General features: G+C 42.4%; 1 protein-coding gene across 1 annotated transcript in view; it reads right to left on the reverse strand.

Annotated features, from left to right (window-relative positions):
• Positions 1-2,701: 2,701 nt before the first annotated feature.
• ube2f (ubiquitin-conjugating enzyme E2F (putative)) overlaps positions 2,702-23,766 on the reverse strand; it is a 164,412-nt gene continuing 143,347 nt past the window's right edge. The window contains exon 10 of the mRNA XM_028808029.2: positions 2,702-3,837. Coding sequence (XP_028663862.1) covers positions 3,787-3,837 — 51 coding nt within the window. The 3' untranslated portion in view covers positions 2,702-3,786. The remainder of the gene's footprint in view (positions 3,838-23,766) is intronic.

The following is a 23,766-nucleotide window of genomic DNA, read 5'->3' on the forward strand; positions in this document are numbered from 1 at the left end:
ACTTTTCTCCATGTTAACTGGCTTCAGGTGTGATTGCTGTATTGCCAGCACCTGCTTCTTGACACAGGTGAGTTCAAACGAGCATCATATGCTTGAAATAAAACGATTTACCCACAATTTTGAAAAGGTGCCAATAATTTTCTCCGACCCATTTTTGGAGTTCTGTGTGACATGATGTTGGCTTTTTTTTCCTTTGTTCTTTTGTGTTGTTCCAATGCACATAAAGGAAATAAACATGTATACATAAACATTTGTAATTGCAACAATTTTCTGGGAAAATTCGAGGGGTGTTGATAATTTCAGCCATGACTGTATATTATCTTGAACATCTCCTGGTCATTTGTTCTTACACATTTACAAACTCCACATAGCATTGTATATCTATCTCTTTATCTATCTATTATATAATACCTTTTACAATATCTATCTATCAATCAATCATATAGTGCCTTTCCTATCAATCAATCAATCAAATAGTGCCTGTCATATCTACTAATTATATAGTGACTTTCCTATCTATCAATCAGTCATATAGTGCCAGTCATATCTACTTATCTACCAATCATATAGTGCCAGTCATATCTATCTATCAATCAATCACATAGTGCCTGTCATATCTACCTATTATATAGTGCCTTTCCTATCTATCAATCAATCATATAGGCAGAGTGGTGGCTCTGAGGGTAGGAATCTGCACTGGCAATCAGAAGGTTGCCGGTTCGAATCCCGTAAATGCAAATAGGGACTCTGCTCTGTTGGGCCCTTCAGCAAGGTCCTTAACCTGTAATTGCTGAGCGCTTTGAGTAGTGAGAAAAGCGCTATATAAATGCAAAGAATTATTATTATTATATAGTGCCTTTCCTATCTATCAATCAATCAATCATATAGTGCCCGTCATATCTACTTATCTACCAATCATATAGTGCCTTTCCTATCTATCAATCAATCATATAGTGCCCGTCATATCTACTTATCTACCAATCATATAGTGCCAGTCATATCTACTTATCTACCAATCATATAGTGCCAGTCATATCTACTTATCTACCTATCATATAGTGCCTTTCATATCTATCTATCAATCAATCACATAGTGCCTGTCATATCTACCTATTATATAGTGCCTTTCCTATCAATCAATCAGTCATATAGTGCCCGTCATATCTACTTATCTACCAATCATATAGTGCCTTTCATCCATCTTTTTCTTTATGAAAGAGTGATTTGAAAAGGGGCTTTGACTCTGCAACTCAGATAAAAGAAGACCTTTTATCCCATCGTGTTGTTACCTGAAAGTCGCGACCTCCAAAGACTCGCCTCAACAATGCAGAGAACCCAAAATGGCGGAGATTACAAAAATCTAAAACTGTACAAGAAACAGTCCAAAAAAAGTTACAACCCTTAAAGCCACTGGAATTTCATCTTCATAAACCTTACAGCCCCCTAAAATGAGTCTTAGAAAAGACACACACACACACACACAAAACAAAATGGACACAGAAACCAAAGCCCTAACAGGACCAGGTCATTTCTTCTGAGCAGGACCTACGCTCCTTTGCCCGTTTGCTGTCACTCGCGACACGAGGCAAGGCCACTCACTCCGTCAGAGCCGTCTGATTAGCCAGCAGCTCCCTTGGCCGTTGGGAGTGTTTGGAGAAGACGCCGCATGTAAATGGACGGTCAGGTTGCGTCGTCTCATCACCTGTCAAATTTGTTTTTCCCAACTTGTCACCCGACACCCACCGCTCGGTGGCAGGTGCCCAAGCCAGATTGACCGAGCCCGTGAAATGGAAAGCGATTTGCTCCCAGAATAGCAGGCCATTTCCTGACAGCTGTGAGGATCTGTAGTTACTGTTCTACATTTAGACCTGTGGTTTCCAAATTCAGCCCTAGGGGACCACCGTTGCTTCAGGTTTCATAATTGGTGCTCACGTTATTTGCTGGGCTTTTCTTCTTCCCTTCTGCCTTTACAAAAGAGTAATAGTGTAAGATTTATATTCACAGCTTGGCCATTCTTTTACATTGTCAACTCCCTTTTGTAATGTTCCTATAAATACACATTTGTCTGTTCAGCTAACTCCCTTATATAATAGTTCTGTAATCATCACAAACAATGAACGGTGTAGTCGGCAGGATAGAGAGGCCCTCTGAGACGTTATGAAAGAGTAGAAGCAGGGAGCCATAATGGCACAGGGGCAGCAAATACTTCATTTTATTTGGTGGTAAACACTTGCTTTGCATTAAAATCCTGTGTTTGCACAAGGAAATAAAAGTAAATCCAGGGTACCTGGCGATGGCACATTGTCACTTCTGTTCTACAAGGAGAGACGAGCTGATCAGCACAGGAATGTGTATTGTGCTGCTGGCAAGTGACAGTATGAGACAGGGCACAAGGGACACCCGTTTGGTCTAAGCTGGGGAGGGGGGTGAGTGTGAAGGAACCACTCACGTCTGCTTTAGAGTGTCAGAATAGTCAGTGATTTAGCGCGCGTGTGCGTTGGGGGAACTCACTCACCCTGTGACAACACAATGGCATTTCTGACACTTTAATCGTTTCATTACCATTAGAAAGAGACAGAGCCGTCACCATCTTTGAATTCTCCTAATGCATTCTCGGCTACAAAAGGGAGAGTCAAAGGTGGGCTTTAGTCTTGAATTGAGGGGAGCCCTCATCAGAGAAGAAGTTTCGACAGGCACTGTCTGTATTATAATACCTCTTTAATATATTTTAAAAATGGATATACATCTCTGAAAAATGAATAGATTTAAATAAAGTGAGAAACAAGCACCAGGAATTCTGGCAGTTAAGAGACACTCCATTCCGTGACAATGAACTCGGGGATCATTTCTGTTTTGTTTTTGCGCTCTCTTCTGCAGTAACTTGAAATAAAACGTCATATGAATTTCAAACGCACCACAGAGTCACACGCAATACAACATTTACTTACGGCAGGAGGACTCTGGTGGACGTAGCATCACATTCGGAAATGACAACGTTGGATTTTTCTTTTTCTTCTTCACATTGTTAATTATTCACACCTGAGATGACCCCCCCCCCCCCCCCCCCTCCAGGTTGCATTTGTATACTGAAGCCCCCTATAAGACTTGACCCCCCCAACCTATGAAAAAGGAAATGAAAAGAAAAAAAAAAGACTTTGGCAGATTTCTCCTCCGTGACGTAATCGTATTCTGAGTAAACCTTAACATTCCTGTACCTTCCTTTATAACATTTAAGAAAATAATAATAATATATATATATATAAAATGACAACACTTGAAACAAAAGTCCCAAGTGCAGCAAGCAATACTATGATGAAGATGAAAGCCCCTTTGACCAAATCTCTGCTCAGGGTTAACACTTCATAAAATCAGCCTGTCTGGTGTGTGGATGTAAACAGTTGCAATACGTGAAGAGCAACGACATGGAAGCCACGTTGACGTGTGAGAAGGGCGACTGGCACTCTAGCTGGTGACAGCTACTAAGATTAACTGAACTAATAACGGGCGAGTGTCACGGGTGGAAAAAAAAAAACAAAAAACCTAAGAGTTACTTGGAGTATAATTTGCTGTCCCCCCCCTTGGTGACTCGAATATTTTGATGACGTTTGTTCAGTGCACTCCCTCCTTGCTTAATGCTGATCAGGCCGAGTCCAATCCACTTGTGGGGTCTTAATTACTTTACATACTGAATAGGATTTCAATTTCTTTAGGGTTTGAGAGTTCATCAGAAGTAAGGAAGGTTTGGCGACATCGCGTGAAACCCACAGTGAAAGTAAAACGCCGTCATCATCTTCCGTATCGCTTGATAAAATCTTGTACTTTAGTCCGGAAATCCTCCTATGGAATAGAAAAACAAAAGGAGAAAATAAATCAATAATTCATTGGCACTAAATACGCCAAACATATGACACAATCCATTGAGATTGTAACGACCAAAACAGCAAATGCTCCTTGAACTCCACTTCATAAACCACTTTCATATTACAAAGACCCCCTGTGTTTTTCCCAGTTGATTATGGGGTCCATCAGCTGTGTTTGTATGGACTGGGCAAAGTCGTGGAGTCCAGTGGCTGTGGGGCATCTGTTTGTGAAGAAAGATTCATGGATCCTGACTTTGCTGACAATGCTGTGATCTTAATGGAGTCAATGGAGGCTCTGATCGGGGCGCTCGAGAGACTGAGTGAGGGGTCTGAGTGTCTGGGCTTGCGAATGTCCTGATAAAAACCAAAGAGCCAGGCCTTTAATGACCTCTTGGGCACGGCCATCAGCAGTGTGTCTGTCTGCAGAGAGAGTGTTGACCTTGTTGAGAGCTTTACGTACCTCAACAGTGACATTCATGTCTCTGGTGACTCTTCCTATGAAGTCAGTAGACGGATTGGGAGAGCATGGGGGGGTCATGAGGTCATAAAGGGGTGTGTGGCGCTCCCGATATCTCTGCAAAAGGATGAAGGTCCAAGTCTTTAGAGTCCTGGTGCTTCCTGTCTTGCTATATGGTTGCGAGACATGGACGCTATCCAGTGACCTGAGACGAAGACTGGACTTCTTTGGTACTGTGAATATCCAGAAAATCCTTGGTTACCATTGGTTTGACTTTGTCATTACCTGCATTGTGAGGGAGCGTCAGTTACGGTACTACGGCCATGTGGTGCGATTCCCTGAGGGTGATCCAGCTCGAAGGACCCGGCCAAGGGGTCGCCCACATAACACCTACCTACAGCAGATAGAGGGTCATTTCCGGAGGGTGGGACTGGACCGCGTGTCAGCCTGGGGTCCCAAGTTGTTTCATCGTGTAGTGGGTGTGGCAACACACTGTCCCAGTGCATGCTCCCCAACTTGACTGGACTTGATATTACACAGGCGGTGGAGTTAGAAAGTCTTCAGTGCCCTGCATTCACTGCACACCGTATTGCGTTGTACATTTCATTTTAAATTGATAAATTTGCCATTTTTGACAATAAATCTACACTCAGTATCCCATAATGACCAAGTGACAACATTAGGGATGCTCCGATCAGTAGCTAACTTGATAGCTTAGAGTCCACTATGACTCCTAAATCCTTATCATAAGGTGGACTCTCGATTTTCCGTCCGCACATTGTGTATTCAAACCTCACATTTTTACTTCCTATGTGTAATTCTTTACATTTACTGACATTAAATTTCATCTGCCACAGATCTGCCCAAGCCTGCCTGCTGTCCAAGTCCTTCTGTGATGATATAACGGATTCCAAATGATCTGCTAATCCACATATCTTGGTATCATCTGCCAACTTAACCAGCTTGTTCCTTATATTCCTATCTAAATCATTTCTAGATATTAAAAATAGCAGCAGCTCCAGCAATGCCCCCTGCTGGTCACCACTCTTAACATCGGCCAGTTCTGATGAGGTTCCCCACACCGTCACCCTCTGCTTCCTGTGTCTGAGCCAATTCTGCTCCCATCTAAAAACATCACCCTGAACTCCCACTTCTTTTAGTTTGATGCTCACCCTCTCATATGGCACTTTATCAAATGCTTTCTGAAAGTCCAGATAAATAACATCATCTCCTCCACTTTGGTCGTATCCTTTTGTTGCCTCCTCATAAAATTCCAGCATGTTAGTAAAACACGACCTCCCTCTTCTGAGCCCACACTGACTGTTCACTGACACTCCTGTCATTGCCAGGTGTTGCTCAGTCTTATCCTTAATAATTCCATCCATTAATTTTCCTGTGAGAAAAGTGAAAAAGTTCCGGGTCTGGTTTTTCAAAAATGTCCCAGTTAGATATGTCCCCCAAACACTTTCATTTCATTTCAAACTCAGCTTAATACATTACCCTAAAAAAAAAAGAATGTACAGGTAAACCCGTCTACTGTACAGTACTGTACTGCTGTGTCTCCCGCAGTGCTAGAACGTAAAATACCGATGTTACCCCTAAATGTACTGTAATAATTTAATAAAAATACAATAAAATGTACGGGTACTCCCCAATAATGAATGATACTGATTGAAGATAATGATGATGATGAATTAGCTGTACAGTACGATGAAGGTATGTAATGAAGACAATGACTGCACAGCAAAGCACAGGATTTACAGCTCCTCGGATGGCTACTGCGGTATAACTTTTTAGTTCCGGGAGCAAATCCAGTAGTTCAACCTTCTCCTGGAGTGTCAAACTTTTTCTGGCGCTTTGGTTCACTGCCAGAAGCCTTAGAAGGTGCAGGGCGTTTGGGCGGCATATTAGGGCTTTAAGAAGAACAAAACGAAAAACACGAGAACGTTCAGCGAAACACTCGAGATAGCTACACACGGTAAACTGTTATATGATACAGGAATGCTGGGCTGCATCTGCCAGAGATGTGTCACAGAGCAGCAGCCAATCCGCAGCAAGGAGAAATGAATAACGCTTTCGGATTGGCTATTTTCACCATCACAATCTGCCTTTTCCTCTACGGTTGCTTTGTGTTCTTTTCACAGTACAGTATTGCCACGAAAAAAGCCATCAAAAAATTGCAGAGGATATTTGCGGTTTCCGCTAATAATTATTAGTTAGGTTCTAAAGGAAAAATCCACGAACGACCGAGGCTGCAAACTCTGAATCTCGACTTCGTGGGGGTCTACTGTAAAGTATAATCCACAGAGGTTATTTTTTATTAACAAACTGAAATTCTGTCTGCTTACTGTTCAGTGACCATAAAAATACTAAAATAAATACAATTTCCTTAAAATATATACGTTCACTAATAAAATATGTACAAAAATGTGTATCCTTAATACATATGGCATAAAAGAAAATAAAATGCTTCTTATATTACAAGCTGCCATATTGCTTACTTTTTTCTGTAATGTACTTACCTGAAACAAAGCTTCATTTAACAATGATTGTTTTCACTAACCATTTCTCCAACAACAAAAAAAATTATATACCGTATTTACGCGTGTATCATGCGCACATTTTTTCCTGAAAATTAGCATTAGAAAATCAGTTGCACGTCATACATGAGGAAATGTAAACAATGTTTACTTACTTCTTCTGCTTGGGCTCTCTTGCGCTCTCTCTCTCACGCTCTCTCTCGTTTTTGAATCAGTTTGGAGTCGTCATTCAGCATGAATAGTAGCAATTATGATTACGCGATTTTCTTTGTAAAAAGTAGGGTGCGCGTCTTACACGAGGACACGTGGTACACAAGTAAAAACGGTATGTAGTATACACAGACACAGTGTGTGTGTGTACAGTAATCCCTCCTCCATCGCGGGGGTTGCGTTCCAGAGCCACCCGCGAAATAAGAAAATCTGCGAAGTAGAAACCATATGTTTATATGGTTATTTTTATATTGTCATGCTTGGGTCACAGATTTGCGCAGAAACACAGGAGGTTGTAGAGAGACAGGAACGTTATTCAAACACTGCAAACAAACCTTTGTCTCTTTTTCAAAAGTTTAAACTGTGCTCCATGACAAGACAGAGATGACAGTTCCGTCTCACAATTAAAAGAATGCAAACATATCTTCCTCTTCAAAGGAGCGCGTGTCAGGAGCAGAGAATGTCAGAGAGAGAGAGACAAAAGCAAACAAATCAATAGGGCTGTTTGGCTTTTAAGTATGCGAAGCACCGCGGCACAAAGCTGTTGAATGCGGCAGCTCACACCCCCTCCGTCAGGACCAGACAAAGTGAGACGGAGTTTGTTTTTCAAGCAAAAATCAATACGTGCCCTTCGAGCTTTTAAGTATGCGAAGCACCGTGCAGCATGTCTTTTCAGGAAGCAGCTGCACAAAAGATAGCAACGTGAAGATAATCTTTCAGCATTTTTAGACGAGCATCCGTATCGTCTAGGTGTGCAAACAGCCCCCCTGCTCAATCCCCCTACGTCAGGATGAGAGAAAGTCAGTGCAAGAGAAAGAGAAAAGTAAGCTGGGTAGCTTCTCAGCCATCTGCCAATAGCGTCCCTTGTATGAAATCAACTGGGCAAACCAACTGAGGAAGCATGTACCAGAAATTAAAAGACCCATTGTCCGCAGAAACCCGCGAAGCAGCGAAAAATCCGCGATATATATTTAAATATGCTTACATATAAAATCCGCGATGGAGTGAAGCCGCGAAAGGCGAAGCGCGATATAGCGAGGGATTACTGTATATATATATATATATATATATATATATATATATATATATATCTGCTGGAAGTGGCCGTCAGAAGATGAGGACACTGTGGTCATAAAGGGATGGTCAGCAACAACACTCAGGTAGGCTGTGGTATTTAAACAATGCTCAGTTGGTACTAAGGGGTCCAAAGTGTGCCATGAAAATACCCTCCACACCATCTCACCACCACCAGCAGCAGCAGATGAAGGCTGTGTGAATGGGATCAGGAGTGCGTCTTTCTTCGCAGGACGACAACAAATCCTCAGACAGTCCTCATGCAGCAGGAAGACACCAGACAGTCCATACATCCAAACAACAGGAGACGATCGAGGACAAAACAAGAATTAGGTAGAGAAACGGGAAGGCAACACCAGACATGAAACCCAAAAGGCTTTTTTTCTCTCTATAGAACTGGCCTCCTTGTGCCCAGCAGCCCCTGCACCCTCAGCAGACGACCAATCAGAGTCTCTGCAGGGACTGCTGGGAGTTGAAGTTTCTTTACCCAGTAGCACCACTACAACTGGAATCGGCTTTAATGTGGTGTTCTGCTGCACTCTCTTTCACCCCAACACCACCAAGGTCTGTATGTGGCACATTCAACAGTACGTAGTGTGGCATGGCGGGTCCATGGCTTCAAAAAAATTTGGCCAGTTTTTAAAACCAGAAAGCTGTGGACGCAATTGCACAACCAGGGGGAGTTAATGAGGTAATTGATGTGATCGTTCTCAATTGCTTCATCGGCTTCCTGCGGTTTGTGATTAAGGTGCTGCACCCATATGGAGGAAGATATGAAAGAACGGATTAGAAGACAGAGGTTGAAAAACGTGAAAGGCAGACGATCTGGGCACCTGCATGGAGAAGGCAGCACGAGCTGGGGCTCCGTGAGGGAGCACAGGATGAGGTGCTCTAGGGACTGGTTCACCCTACTGAATAATCGTGTTGAGTGGGGCGAACAGGACGGAACACCTCCCAATGGATCCGAGGGGCGACTGTGTGAGCGTGAAGGAAGATGGGAGGTGTGCCGATCTCGGACAGTCAAGCTGCGCAGTGTGTAGGCAGCCAAAATGGGGGTCTGCTGCAGATTCTCCACTGGCAACATGAGTGATGGATGAGCCGGGGAGACAGGAGCAGGTGGGCTGAGATCGCGTGAAGACAGAGACTGCATTTTTAATGTCTTTTAATGGATTTATTTATTATGGATTTTATCCCCACTTTTCACTAGTTTTAAGGATTTATTTGTGTACCTTTTTTTTTTGTTTTGAGAACACTGCACAGTGGACACTCTTGGTTTTACTTTTCACTTTGTAATAAAAGCACTCGAGCACTTTCCACCATCCCCCAGGCTTCAGTGAGGTTTGTCCTCATTTGTCGGCTCATCTCGGTCATAACTATCGACGGTGTTGGTTCAAAAGACTCCCATGTGGGAAGAGGGTGTGCTGTCTTTCTCAGTTACTTGCAGACCATTCCCAGGACATCCCACCAGGTTCTGGCAGCCTCGATGACGTCACTTCCGGTCTCTGGCAACATCACTTCTGGTTCTGGCCCCAGAGATGACGGCACTCTCTTAACGGGCCTTAAAAGCCGCCATCTTGACTGTCTGTGATCAGTTCTGTTTTGCACTCAGTCGTGTGAATATCTCTGTTCGATTATTGAAAGTTTAGCAGCCAGGATACAATATACGGGTGGCTGCCCCAAACCTTTACCATGTCTTTTGGCATTATTTGTTACACACTCCAAGTGAGGCCCACTGACTTGGGAGGGGAGTCGGTAACTCAGCTAGATGATTAATAATTAAGAAAGTGACTGGAATGAAAAGCAGCAGCCACTGAAGCCCTCCGGGATCTGAGGTTGACATCCCTGCTTTAAGACAACAAGATCAGCAAATACACTTCAGAGTGGGATTCAGGCAATTCTAAATTATTCATAAAAGCACACGAGCACCCACATACACACAACACGGCTGAAGAGGTGAAATTATCCGCCCACACAGAGTGAAACTAAGATTACCTGTCAGCATTTCACATCAACATTCACCCAAACACACGCCTTCCTAATCAGAAAATCCTGAAACCTTCCCTACGTGTCACCACAATTCGTAAGTTCACGCTGCGTGCAGAGTTCGCCTTCTTGCCTTGACAACAATCGGTCTAAGTGAAAAAGCATTTGAAAAGTCAATGAAAGCAACGAGCGAGGCTGACTATTGTTCAAACACACTGGAAAAACTGAAAAAACGTTCCACTCCGGTATGAATTCAAAGGGAAAAAAAAAAAAATCCCCCGAGAACACGGCCTTCGATGAATGTGGAGTGCAGGAAGACGGCAGAGAAGGGGTTCACCTTGTTTAAATGGAAGCTGAGCTGAGCTGTGTTATAACAGTTTATAAAAGACACAAAATGATTCGAAACTGTCGACCTCAGCTTCTGCAATCGGAAGCATTACAGGCCTTTTATCAAATTTCAACAAGAAAAAAAAATAAACCACATCACTCTTTGTTCCTAATGTGCAACTTTTACAAATGGAAAAAAAGTCTCGTCTCTTGAAACACAAAAGAATCAGGAATGTGGGTTAAAGATAACTAGAGACACGGGCTTCAGTAGCCATCGGAGGAAAGAGATAAACGTTACGAGGACATACGAGGCGCACGCCAGCCAGGGAACGTTATTATCGACTTCACCGCGCCAGGTTAAAGAACCGTCCCTAGAGAAGGAATGCAGACGGCACACCAAGGCATTTTGGTAATTGTGCTTTAGCAGCGGCATCTAAATTAAAGTCATAAATTAAAGGCAAAGGGCAATGCAATCAGTAAAAACAAATCTGCTGTCATACTGATATTCTTACGCTTCTCTTCTAAATGTAGCCGGTGATTAAAAGTCTGTGTGGTATCTCGACAATTCCAGTGTGCCTAAAAAACGTATTCACTCCAGCCACAAGTTTTCTTATTTCATTGTTATACATCAGAGATTTAAATTTGAACTTTTATTTTGGCCAGCAATCAACAGCCACTAACAAGTTAACAAGTCAACAAGCTTTTTAAAAGAGCAGACGTAGTCATGGCCTGGGATGCCCTCTAGACCTGCTGGAGGTGGCGGTGGAGCAGAGAAAAAACTGAGCGCCATTACAAACAATGCTGCACGTTCTCTCTCTGACACAATAAACCAGAGGACTTTAAGCAAATGAATCATTCAGAAGTGTCTAGAAATGCTATGGGGGCACCTATGGGGGGGGCTGCTTAATACCTGCTGCAACTTTTAAACCTACAAAGTGAAGGCAGATCTCTGCAAAGTAGTCTTTCACTACACCAAAGAGCCTCCGAGCCTGGTTACTCTTCAGGGAGTGGATGAATAGGTGGTGTGTTCCTTCAAGTACTTTTGGGGGGCCCACATGAACTGGTCTCGGAACACAGAAGAGCTTATACAAGAAATGGCAGAGCAGACACTTGTTTCTTAGGAGGCTATGTTCCTTTGGGAAGTGACATCCTTCACAACTTCTGCAATACTGTGAATGCCAGTGTGGTGTGCTGGGCACGTCACTTCTAGTGAGACCCACTGGATAAACATGTTAATTAAAAAGTGACAAGCTCAGGTATGGGATGCCCGCTGGACCTGCTGGAGGTGGCGGTGGACCAGAGAATGAAGACAAAACTTAGTGCCATTACGAACAATGCTACACATCCACTCTCTGTCACACTAACACTGAGGACTTTAAGCCATTGAATCATTCAGCAGAGGTGTCTAGAAATGCTATGGGGGCTGCTTCATACCTACTGCAACTTTTTAACCTAAAAAGTGAGGGCAGATGCCTACAAAGTTGTCTTTTGCTACACCAAACAGCCTTCAAGCCTGGTCACTTTTCAGGGAGTGGGTGAAAAGGTGGTGCATTCCTACAAATACTTTTGGTCCACATCAACTGGTCTCGGAACACAGAGGAGCTATAGAAGAAGTGGCATAGCAGACACTTCTTTTCTTAGTAGGCCGCGTTCCTTTGGGAAGTGACATCCTTCACAACATCTACAATTCTGTGATGGCCAGTGTGATGTGATGGTCACGTCACTTCAAGTGAGACCCACTTGATAAACATGTTAATTAAAAAAGGGCAAGCTCAGGTATGGGATGCTCTCTGGACCTGCTTGTGGTGGCGGTGGACCAGAGAATGAAGACAAAACTGAATGCCATTATGAACAAAGCTGTACATCCTCTCTGTGACACACCAACAATGAGGACTTTAAGCCAATGAATCATTCAGCAGAAGTGTGTCAAGAAATGCAATTGGGGGCTCATTTATACTAATGGTATATATGGCCTTTATAGCACCTCACTGGGGCTGCCAAGTCCAGACATTTTTGTTCTTTTTAGTCATTCTGGTGTGTGACCAGTCCATATTATGTGTGTGTATATTTATTTATTTATTTGTTTATCAACTTATGTATTTATTTAAAGAGGTTCTGTAAACAGCCACGTGTTCCCCTGGGGACAAATAAAGTTCAATGTAAATGAATCTGGGTGAAGGTTAAAGCGCAGGAATGGCAAATTCACCCGTATGAAGTTACACCTACAACACAATAAAGTGTGCAGAAAATGAAGGAGTCAGAATCCCCTGTATCAGTGCAACCAAATATGTGTGCATAAGTATTCAGTCCCCTTGAAAGTCATCCTAATTTTTGTCCACATATTTATCTGTTCAGTATTTTTTAATGTGAACTCTTATGCTGTAACAATACATTTCCAAAGTCCAAATAAACCACTTTCTGTTCATATTCAACTGTAGATTAACAATCAAGGGGGCTGAACACTTTTGCACATCACCGTATATCATTCATTGAATTATTTATGTGAAACGGTGGATGAGTGAAAATTATTTTTCTTTATATTCATGGGGAAAAAAATGAAGGGGTGTTACTGTAACTCTGAATATGAAATGCAGTACCCAAGGCTCTTATTTTAAAATGACTGAATTTCACTTTTGCTGAATCCATCCAACCTGTCGGTGTTATCTCTGACACAGATTTAACCTACACTCGTCAAATTTCTGCACAATAATAATAATTATTATTATTATTATTTCCACTTATATAGCATTTTTCTCACTAGTCAAAGTGCTTCAGTGAGTAGGAATGTGGTATAGCGGGTCCACGGCTCTGAACAAATGGCCAGTTTTTAAATAAATATTCGCTGCACTTGCGGCTTAATGAGGGGGCATGGTAGCGTGGCCAGAGCGGTTCCCAGGTGCGATACGGGCATGGGCATTTCCGCACTGAAGTGCACAGATGTGGGATCGCCTGTGCCCGTAACTGATGCTGGGAGCTGCTAATTGCCGCACTTGTGCCACGTCCCCATTATAAATAGGAGAAGCATGAGTGCGAAAGGGAGAAGAAGACAGAAAAGATGGACGGAGGCTAGAGAGAAGAAGAAGGCAGGAGGCGAAGGAGCCGGTGAGGGAGCGAGTGAGTGAGAAGTAGGCAGCTGGGAGGAGAGCCCTGGTAGGGTGTAAGGCAGACACACTCGGGGCAGTCGGAAGCGGTCGCTCCAGCTGAGGTGTTCCGTTGAGCAGAAGTGACCAGGGATGTGAACGGCTCACTGTATAAGACCGGGATGACAGTGGGAGTCGGAGGTTTGGTATTGAAACCTCAGCGTGAGTGCCCTGGCCGTTGGTGGAACTCAAGTCTCGGTCCGGAAAAGTGACCGTACAGAGCCAGAGGGTGGTAGGTACAGTGACTCCCCTGTTGTAAACCCCGATGGGAGAAGCAGGGGAGCCGCCAGTTAAAAGGTGGCACCGGGTTTTTTTTTTGTTTACATAGGATACCCAGGGATATGTTATGACCACAGGGAGTCAGGACCTCAGTTTTATGTCTCATCTGAAGGACGGCACCATTGTTACAGTCCAGTGTCCCCGTCACTGCATTGGGGCATTAGGATCCAAACTCAGACTACAGGGTAAGCGCCCCCTGCTGGCCTCACCAACTCTTCTTCCAGCAGAAACCCTAGCTTTTCCTGGTTGGTCTCCCATCCAAGTCCTGGCCAGGCCCAGACACGCTTAACTTCAGGTAGAGGAAGAGGACCGCTTCTGAAGTGCTGGTGGTATGGTGCTTTGTCAGGTTTACAAATATTGCAAAACAGAGGCGTTTTCTTAAGGTACTGGCTCTTAAAAACCTCATTCATTTCTTTATTTCAAGCAGCACCGACTAATGCAAAACTTTATAATCATGGTGTTCAAATCATTCACTTACTGCGCTACGTTTAATTTAAAAAATCTAAGCAAGGATCAGAGCTAAAACGAAGAAGTACGGCCATATAACTTCAGTTCATTACTTCAATGGCCTCCAAGTAAAGTCAGAGTTTAAATCCTCCATTTCGCATATATAGATCAATGGCTGAGCCTCTCTCTTTCTGCCTTAACTTGCCAAATTTATTAGTGACTACACTCCAGGGCATACAATGAGATGTCAAGATGCAGGCCTCCTTAAAATTCCAAGGATAAATAAAGCTTGTGTAGGAGGAAAAGCCTTTAGCGATTAGACACTAAAAAAAAACAACCTCTAAAATGAACTTCCTACCGTATTAGAGAAGACCCATTGGCCTCGGCATTTAAATTACAGCTCAGGACTGGTTACTTCAGCATGGCCTACAACTGTCTGAGCCGCTTCTTCATAATGCCTCTACATTGCTCTCAATCACTTTCATTGACGTCTATCCCATTCCCTTCCCTTCTCATAATCTGCCTTGGACTCGGCCCAGTTTTCAGACATCTTGTATTGAACTGAGGTTGTTGTCATCTGCCTGTGAAGTGATCTGTTTAGAGAGTAGCTGAGTTGAGTGGGATACAAAAAGACCACCTGGACATGTACAGTTGTGATTGAAAGTTTGTGAACCCTTTAGAATTTTCTATAGTTCTGCATAAATATGACCTAAAACATCATCAGATTTTCTCTCAAGTCCTAAAAGTAGACAAAGAGAAACCAGTTAAACAAATGAGACAAAAATATTATACTTGGTCATTTATTTATTAAGGAAAATGATCGAATATTAAATATTTGTGAGTGGCAAAAGTATGTGAACCTTTGCTTTCAGTATCTGGTGTGCAACTAAATGTTTCCGGTAACTGTTGATCAGTCCTGCACATTTGAGACCCATTCCTCCGTACAGAACCGCTTCAACTCTGGGATGTTGGTGGGTTTCCTCACATTAACTGCTCCCTTCAGGTCCTTTCACAACATTTCGATTGGATTAAGGTCAGGACTTTGACTTGGCCATTCCAAAACATTAACTTTATTCTTCTTTAACCATTCTTTGGTAGAACGACTTGTGCGCTTTGGGTCGTTGTCTTGCTGCATGACCCACCTTCTCTTGAGATTCAGTTCATGGACAGATGTCCTGATATTTTCCTTTAGAATTCTCTGATATAATTCAGAACTCAGTGTTCCATCAATGAAGGCAAGCTGTCCTGGCCCAGATGCAGCAAAACAGACCCAAACCATGATACTACCACCACCATGTTTCACAGATGGGATAAGGCTCTTATGCTGGAATGCAGTGTTTTTCTTTCTCCAAACATAACACTTTTCATTTAAACTAAAAAGTTCTATTTTGGTCTCATCCATCCATGAAACATTTTTCCAATCACCTTCTGGTTTGTCCACGTGATCTTTAGCAAACTGCAGACGAGCAGCAATGTTTTTTTTTGGAGAGCAGTGGCTTTCTCCTTGCAACCCTGCCATGCACACCATTGTTGTTCAGTGTTCTTCTGATGGTGGACTCATGAACATGAACATTAGCCAATGTGAGAGAGGCATTCAGTTGCTTAGAAGTTACCCTGGGGTCCTTTGTGACCTTGCCGACTATTACACGCCTTGCTCTTGGAGTGATCTTTGTTGGTCGACCACTCCTGGGGAGGGTAACAATAAGTCTTGAATTTCCTCCATTTGTACACAATCTGTCTGACTGTGGATTGGTGGAGTCCAAACTCTTTAGAGATGGTTTGGTAACCTTTTCCAGCCTGATGAGAGCATCAACAACTCTCTTTCTGAGGTCCTCAGACATCTCCTTTGTTCGTGCCATGATACACTTCCACAAACGTGTTGTGAAGAGCAGACTTTGATAGATTCCTGTTCTTTAAATAACACAGGGTGCCCACTCACACCTGATTGTCATCCCATTGACTGAAAACACCAGACTCAAATTTCACCTTCAAACTGACTGCTAATCCTAGAGGTTCACATACTTTTGCCACTCACAAATATGTCATATTCGATCATCTTCCTCAATAAATAAATGACCAAGTATAATATTTTTGTCTCATTTGTTTAACTGGTTTCTCTTTATCTACTTTTAGGACTTGAGTGAAAATCTGATGATGTTTTAGGTCATATTTATGCAGAAATATAGAAAATTCTAAAGGGTTCACAAACTTTCAAGCACAACTGTAGTACTGTGTAAACGGCCTTTTTAAATCTTCATGTCATACGCTGCATCAGTACAGCAGTGCACACTGGACAAGCCTTTCCTACTGCATTTATAGTTAGGTCCATAAGTAGTTGGACAGTGACACAAACTTCATAATTTTGGCTCTGTTCGCCACCACAATGAGTTTGAAATGAAGAAATAATCACGTGACTGAAATGTGGGCTTTCATCGTTAATTCAAAGGAATTACCAAAAATACTGTATTAGTTGCTTAGCCCTCCCATCTCCGTGGTCTCAAAAGTATTTGGACATTTGACCCACAATCTGATCCATAGCCAGGGGTGAGCAGGTCCCTCATTATTTCATTAAATATTAATCAGGAAGAAGGTCTGGAATTGATTCCAAGTGTGGAATTTGTATTTGGACGCTGTCACTGTGAACTCTCAATAGGAGGTCCAAAGAGCCGTCCATGCCAGTAAAAACAGGACGTCATTAGGCAGAGAAAACAAAACAAACCCATCAGAGAGACAGCAAGAACACCAGGAGTGGTCAAGTCAACCATTTGGTAGATTCTTAAAGAGAAGGAACACACTGGTGGGCTCAGTAACACTAGAAGGTCTTGAGAACCACAGAAGACAACTGTGCTGGATGATTGCTGTCCTTGGTGAAGAAGAACCCATTCACGACATTTAGCTGAACAAAGACCACTCTCCAGGAGGTGGACCTGTCAGTGCCAAAGTCTACAATGAAGACTTCATGAAAGTAAAGACACAGCATTTAACCACAAGGTACAGACCACTAGTAAACCTCAAGCATAGGAAGGACAGATCTGACAGAAAATACTTTCTAAAAGCTTGTCCAGATTTAGTTTTCTTTGGACAAAGGAAACTAAGATCAATATGATCAGAATGGAGGAGAGAGAAGAGTATGGAGAAGAGAAGGCTCATGATCTGTAGCATACCACATCATCTGTGAAACATAGCGGAGGCCATGTTATGACCTGATCACGCATGGCTGCCAATGGGAGTCGGTCCCTGGTACTTATTGATGATCAGACTACCGGCAGAAGTAGCAGGATGAATTCTCAAGTGTAGAGGGCGCTATACTGTCTGCTCACATTCAGCCAAATGCTGCAGAACTGATAGGATGACACTTCGCAGTACAGATGGACAATGAGCCAGAAATATAATGTGATGGCAAATCAAGTACTTAACACAAAGAAGTGGAATATTCTTCAATGGCTGAGTCAATCAACTGACCTTAACCCAGCTGGACTTGCAGTTCACCTGCTGAAGACAAAACCGACGGCAGAAAGTCCAACGAACAAGCAGCACCTGAACACGGCAGCAGTAAAGGCCTGGCAAAGCATCAGTTGGGTAGAAACTCAACACTTGGAGACGGCCGTGAGTTCAGACTTCAGGCAGTCACTGACTGGAAAGGATTTTCAACCAAATATTGAAAATGATCATAATATTCAAGATTATGTTATTCTGTTCAAATACTTTGGAGCCCCCAAAAATAGGGGGAGACCATGTCTAAAAATGGCTGTCTTTTCTAAACGGCTCATACAATGTTTTTGTTAAACCCCTTGAATTAAAGCAGAAAGTCTACACTTCACTCACATCTTGATGGGCTTTGTTCCAAATCCATTGTGGTGGCGTACAGACCCAAAATTATGAAAATTGCGTCACTGTGCAGACACTTTCGGACCTAACTGTATGTTGACATTTTGGATTTACATGTTTCTGTTACATGTAATAACATTTTTAAGTCAGAAAAAACTGAATGTTCTTGGCTCATAATTTCTGGGAGTAAACATAATACTTAAGGGGGTTCATACAAAGACGTTTGACAGCATTGCCAAAATTAGCAGTGAAATAATTGGACCGCACCGAAACACAAGCAATTGAATTCTGACAGATGAAAGCCATCAAGAATTTCAACAGTTGCCATCAGTCTGCAGATTTAAATTCCCAAGACTCAAAAGCAATAGACTTGAGACGTTTTTATTATGTCAGAAATCCCAATAATATATCCATCCATCCATCCATTTTCCAACCCGCTGAATCCGAACACAGGGTCACGGGGGTCCGCTGGAGCCAATCCCAGCCAACACAGGGCACAAGGCAGGGAACCAATCCCCCAATAATATATGTATTTTGAAATTAATTGGCGGGGGGTTGGGTCAAATAAACTTGAAGTTTAGAATTATATATTCTTAGATGGAAGAATCGTAGATGTATTCTTGTAATTTCTCATCTCTTGGGGAATTTCTTGTAACTGTGGAACAATGCTTTATGCTTCTACACTCCTACTGCAAACAAATCTCCCTCTGGGAAAATAAAGGTTACCTAACCTAACCTAATCTAATAATCACAATTAAGGCACAAGTCTTAAGAAAACAACAGGGCAACCTCAAACTCTCACATAAATCATACATAGCCGACTATCGCAAAAACAAGCCATTCTTCCTGCAATCCCACCACCACAATGGATTTGCAGTGAAGAAATCATCACGATTGAAGTGTGGGCTTTCAGCATTAATTCCAAGGGTTTACCAAAAATACCAAATGAGCTATTTAGGAACGACAGCCATTTTTCTGCATAGTGCCCCCAATTTCCAGGGGCTCAAAAGTATTTGGACATTTGACCAACAAGCTGATCCACACCCAGGTGTGAGAAGGCACCTCATTATTTCATTAACTATTAAACAGGTAGAAGGCCTGGAAGTTTTTCCAAGTGTGGAATTTAAATTTGGAAGTGGCCACTGTGAACTCTCAATAGGAGATCCACAGAGCCATCCATGACAGTAAAAACAGGCCGTCATTAGGTTGAGAAAACAAAACAAACTCATCAGAGAGGTGGCAGAAACACCAGGGGCCTCATGTATAAACGGTGCGTACGCACAGAAATGTTGCGTACGAATGTTTCCACGCTCAAATCTCAATGTATAAAACCTAAACTTGGCGTAAAGCCACACACATTTCCACGGTAACTCATACCTTGGCGTACGCAATTTCTCCGCTCGGTTTTGCAGACTGGCAGCACCCAGCGTCAAAGCAGTGCTACTGTTCCTGTGTGGTCAACCTTTCTTTCTTAGATCCACATTCCTGACGCGGCTTTATAAATACACTGAAACTAACTGCATATTGTTTATTGGTGTAATGCATCTGATTGTAATTAATCTGCAGCAATATAATGGTCCAGGGAATAGCCATAGTATTCCAAATACGATAGCTGCTTTAGCGTTGTTACTCTCACTGCATCTTCTTCTTCTTCTTTCAGCTGCTCCCGTTAAGGGTTGCCACAGCAGATCATCTTTTTCCATATTACTCTCACTGCACCACTCGGAGTATTTATATCACTGTATCTGAGTGGGGAATCACAGCAGCAGCCAACTGGAAAGAGAATTATTGGTATACAGCATGAAGCAGACGCTGCCTCAGCCAAGGCAAAACGCTTCAGAGACTTTCCTGTACGGACTTTGCGGTTTAGAAAAAGTTTCATCCCAAGAACTATAAACGCACTCAATCAGTCCATCAAGTGCTCCTTGTAGAACTGTTTGTACTTATAAGTACAATTACCTCACTGTAAACTTGCACTACAGTTATAATATTGCACAACCTGCGCCACTTTATAAAGCACGTATTTACATATGATGACGATATCATTTTTAAGATGAAATGCAGCAAAATATGTTGATTATATTATACAGATAAAACTAACTTCATTTAAATAATCTGTATTGTTAATAATTAAACATGTGAGGACATGGTGCCGCAGCGCTAGCTAGTTCAGGGATTGTTCCTGCATTGCGTTGTATTCTTGCTGGTGCTGACGCGACACTGGAAGGATAGACGGATAGAATAATTAAACATGTACTACGAAGATATTTCAATGTTCCTTAAAAGTTTTGAAGAATCGGCGTTCTAAGCTTACAGATGGCTTCACGTCTATTACAGAGCTGATTGTGTGGCGATTGGGTATTTGGAGAAAGAAAAGTAAGGACAGGAATTGGAGGTTAGTACGTTTGAAAGAGACAGTACTTCTGTAATAAATTATTTCATCGAAGGTCACACATGGTGCAGCAAGCCTCTTGCGTGAGACATGAACAAGCACTGCGCCACCGTGTTCCCATGTTTAATAACATGTTTTCATTCCTATCATCATGAAAAAGATATCACGTATACATCTCAGTATTGTAATTATTCAGAGAGCTGTAATATCACGAATGTAATGGATTATGTGTCCTGTCGGAGAAAGGGAAAGCCCATTTAAGAAGCAAGTAGTGATTCACACACATAGAGCACATAGAAGATCAAATACAGAACAAAGCATTTAACATGCTACTTTAGTTACAACGAGATTTGAGAAACTAGTAAATTAAATGATTTTAAGATGAAGTTTATGATGTTCTACTTCAATGGCAAAATAAACTACGTGATTAAAGTGGAAATTTCGAGATTAAAGTTGACATTTCGTGCTTTTTTCCCCACTGTGTGCCTATTTTTTTGTCTGTACCCTAATAAGCTTTCATTTGACACTCAGACGGTGGGCTACGACTCGCCTTTTCACGGCGACTTTGATATGTGATTTCTTTTTTATTTTGGGCACTGTGCGACTTTGTGAACTTGAGCCTTCGAGTTTCTCCGACACTCTGTCACTTGATCAACTCCCTTTTGTTGATTATACCACTGTTTAAACCAACAAATAGTACGTTTTTCCTTTGCTTCCATTTGGTATTCGCTGAAATTCTTATATTTCCCCCCATGCTTTTCCCATTGTCTTTTCATAGAAGGCTATTTATATTGATTTGCATATTCAAAGAGGCGTAATTCTGGGAGGAGTTGGGGCGGGACAGAAGGCGCGTGCACGTGCGTTAATTTTCACGCTGATCGGGATTTATGTAGTGGAAGAACGTGAAAGTTTGCGTACGTACACATTCCTGCATCTGGATTTTTTCTGTGCGTATGCACATTCCCGCTTTTGTGCTTACGCCATATTATAGTGTGAGTTCTACGCACGGCGTTATACATGAGGCCCCTGGAGTGGGCAAGTCAATCACTTGGTAGATTCTTAAAGAGAAGGAACACACTGGTGAGCTGAGCAACACCACAAGGTCTGGAAAAACAGAGAAGACAACTTTGCTGGATGCTTGCGGAATTCTGTGCATGGTGAAGAAGACGACCCCCCCTTCACGACAATTTAGCCAAACCAAGAACGCTCTCTGGGATATACACTGTGATATTATGCCAATTAGGTTTTGCTTTTTAAGACCTAGCCTTCCTACTTTACATTTTATATACGCGGGTTGAATGAAAAGTAATGCCTTCAACTTCAAATCCCACCAACAGATGGCAGCACAGATATGTGACAAACGCGGACAGGTTTTGTTGGTTCTCCTCTGTTACCTCAGTTCATGGCAAGTCATTACAGTGAAGGGTTGTTGTTGTTGTACTGCATTCTATGACATGGAACCCGGTGCTGGACCCTCGTCATGTGCTGTGATCCGAGGTCCATGATGGCAGAAGGAGTTGCTTCACTTGAACTTCAGCAATGTAGATAGATAGATAGATAGATAGATAGATAGATAGATAGATAGATAGATAGATAGATAGATAGATACTTTATTAATCCCAATGGGAAATTCACAATGTAATCAAGCTGTTTATAGTAATAACCGTTTCCCATGAAGGAGATTAGAATGGTTGTCAGGAAGTGATTGCAAAAACAGTATGGACTACCATGATGGCTTATTTACCTTTAGGAAAAACATATACATTGTGTGATGGGTGGCCTCGGCGCCAATGAAATAGAAGGACCGGGGGAAAGAGACTCACTGAGGCAATACCTCCCCTGGGACACTAGAGGGCAGCCCTCCTGGGGGGCTGTGACACCAGGGATTCTCACAGGGCACACTGGAGTTTGGTGCAGTCCTGTTGGGTTCTGTGGGGGCTGCCAGGGGGAGCTGCAGAGCCATTTAATGGATTTCCACCACACCTGGGAGTAATTCCATGTAATCCTGATGAACCACCTGGAGCAATCCCAGGTGCTGAATAAAAGGAGCCACCTCACGCCACGCTTGGAGCCAGAGTCGGGAGGTGGAGGAAAAAGCTTGTTGGGAGAGAAAGAAGAAAAAGAAAGAAGAAGGAACTGAACATTACTGGTGGTGCTTTTGGGGAGCGGGGAAAAGCACTGGGCCATGAGAAATAAACGTGCGTTGCCTTGGACTTATGACAAATCTGACATTTTCACCCATCAATCTACATTCAGTATCGTCGCATTGTATCGTCGTAAATCCTGCCCAGGGTTTTCCTTGAAAACCATTCGTACAGATGCTGTTGGATTGGACTAAGCGATTTCATGCATGTGTTTGTATGATTTAGCAAAGGGGTTGATGGTTCTGAGCATGGAATCTAGCTGGAGAAGTACATTTTCGCTGCATGCAGAGTTTGCTTTATTTTGTAAGCGTACTTCAGTAGCTTGCGCTGTGTCAAAAACATACAACTGTCCATATCCTGTAGAGGTAGAAGTGTTAGCATATAGTGGAGAGATTTGGTGATAAATTTGCCCGTGTATTTTAAAACAGTATGGTCCGAGGCCAGGAGGTTGAGTTATCTGTGCACCCATGGAAGCAAACGCTAAAGAAGAGTTGTATTCTTAAATGTGTTCACGATAATTTTTAGCTTTTGATGTTTGCTGTGTAAGAAGCTTTGTGGCTCCCGCAAAGGTGGTAAAGCTACTTTACCATTGTGGCAGCACCTCAAGTACTTGTTGGATGTATTACGCTCAGCAGGCCAATATAGTGCATGACATGGAAGACGACGAATAGGAATTGAGAAATGCTGTGTTGGCGGGACCGGTTTTGAAGTGGAAGCAGGACGAACCAGAAGAGAAATATATACAAGAGATATTCCCATCTGGTCACCAGTAACAGACATGGAGTCCTTAGTTCTCATTTGAGCCTTTTCACTTGGACTTTACTTATCTGCCATTAATGTTGAAGTTGTATTGCCTTATCATACCCAGTTATTATTTTGGAAATGTTAAGCAATTTTTATGGACAAACAATTCTGGCAAAACAAGCCGCTATATCCAGACTGAGAGTGTCCACTAACTTATTGAAGAATTGTGCATTATTGACTGAATTTAACTTTTAGGAAATTCATTTTATTGCATACTAAAATTAGAACAATTTGATTTCAATTTTGGTTTTCCATGTATTGGTTGTTACTTACTACAACCC

This window comes from Erpetoichthys calabaricus, chromosome 8 (genome assembly GCF_900747795.2).
Source record: "Erpetoichthys calabaricus chromosome 8, fErpCal1.3, whole genome shotgun sequence".
NCBI classification, from domain to species: domain Eukaryota; kingdom Metazoa; phylum Chordata; class Cladistia; order Polypteriformes; family Polypteridae; genus Erpetoichthys; species Erpetoichthys calabaricus.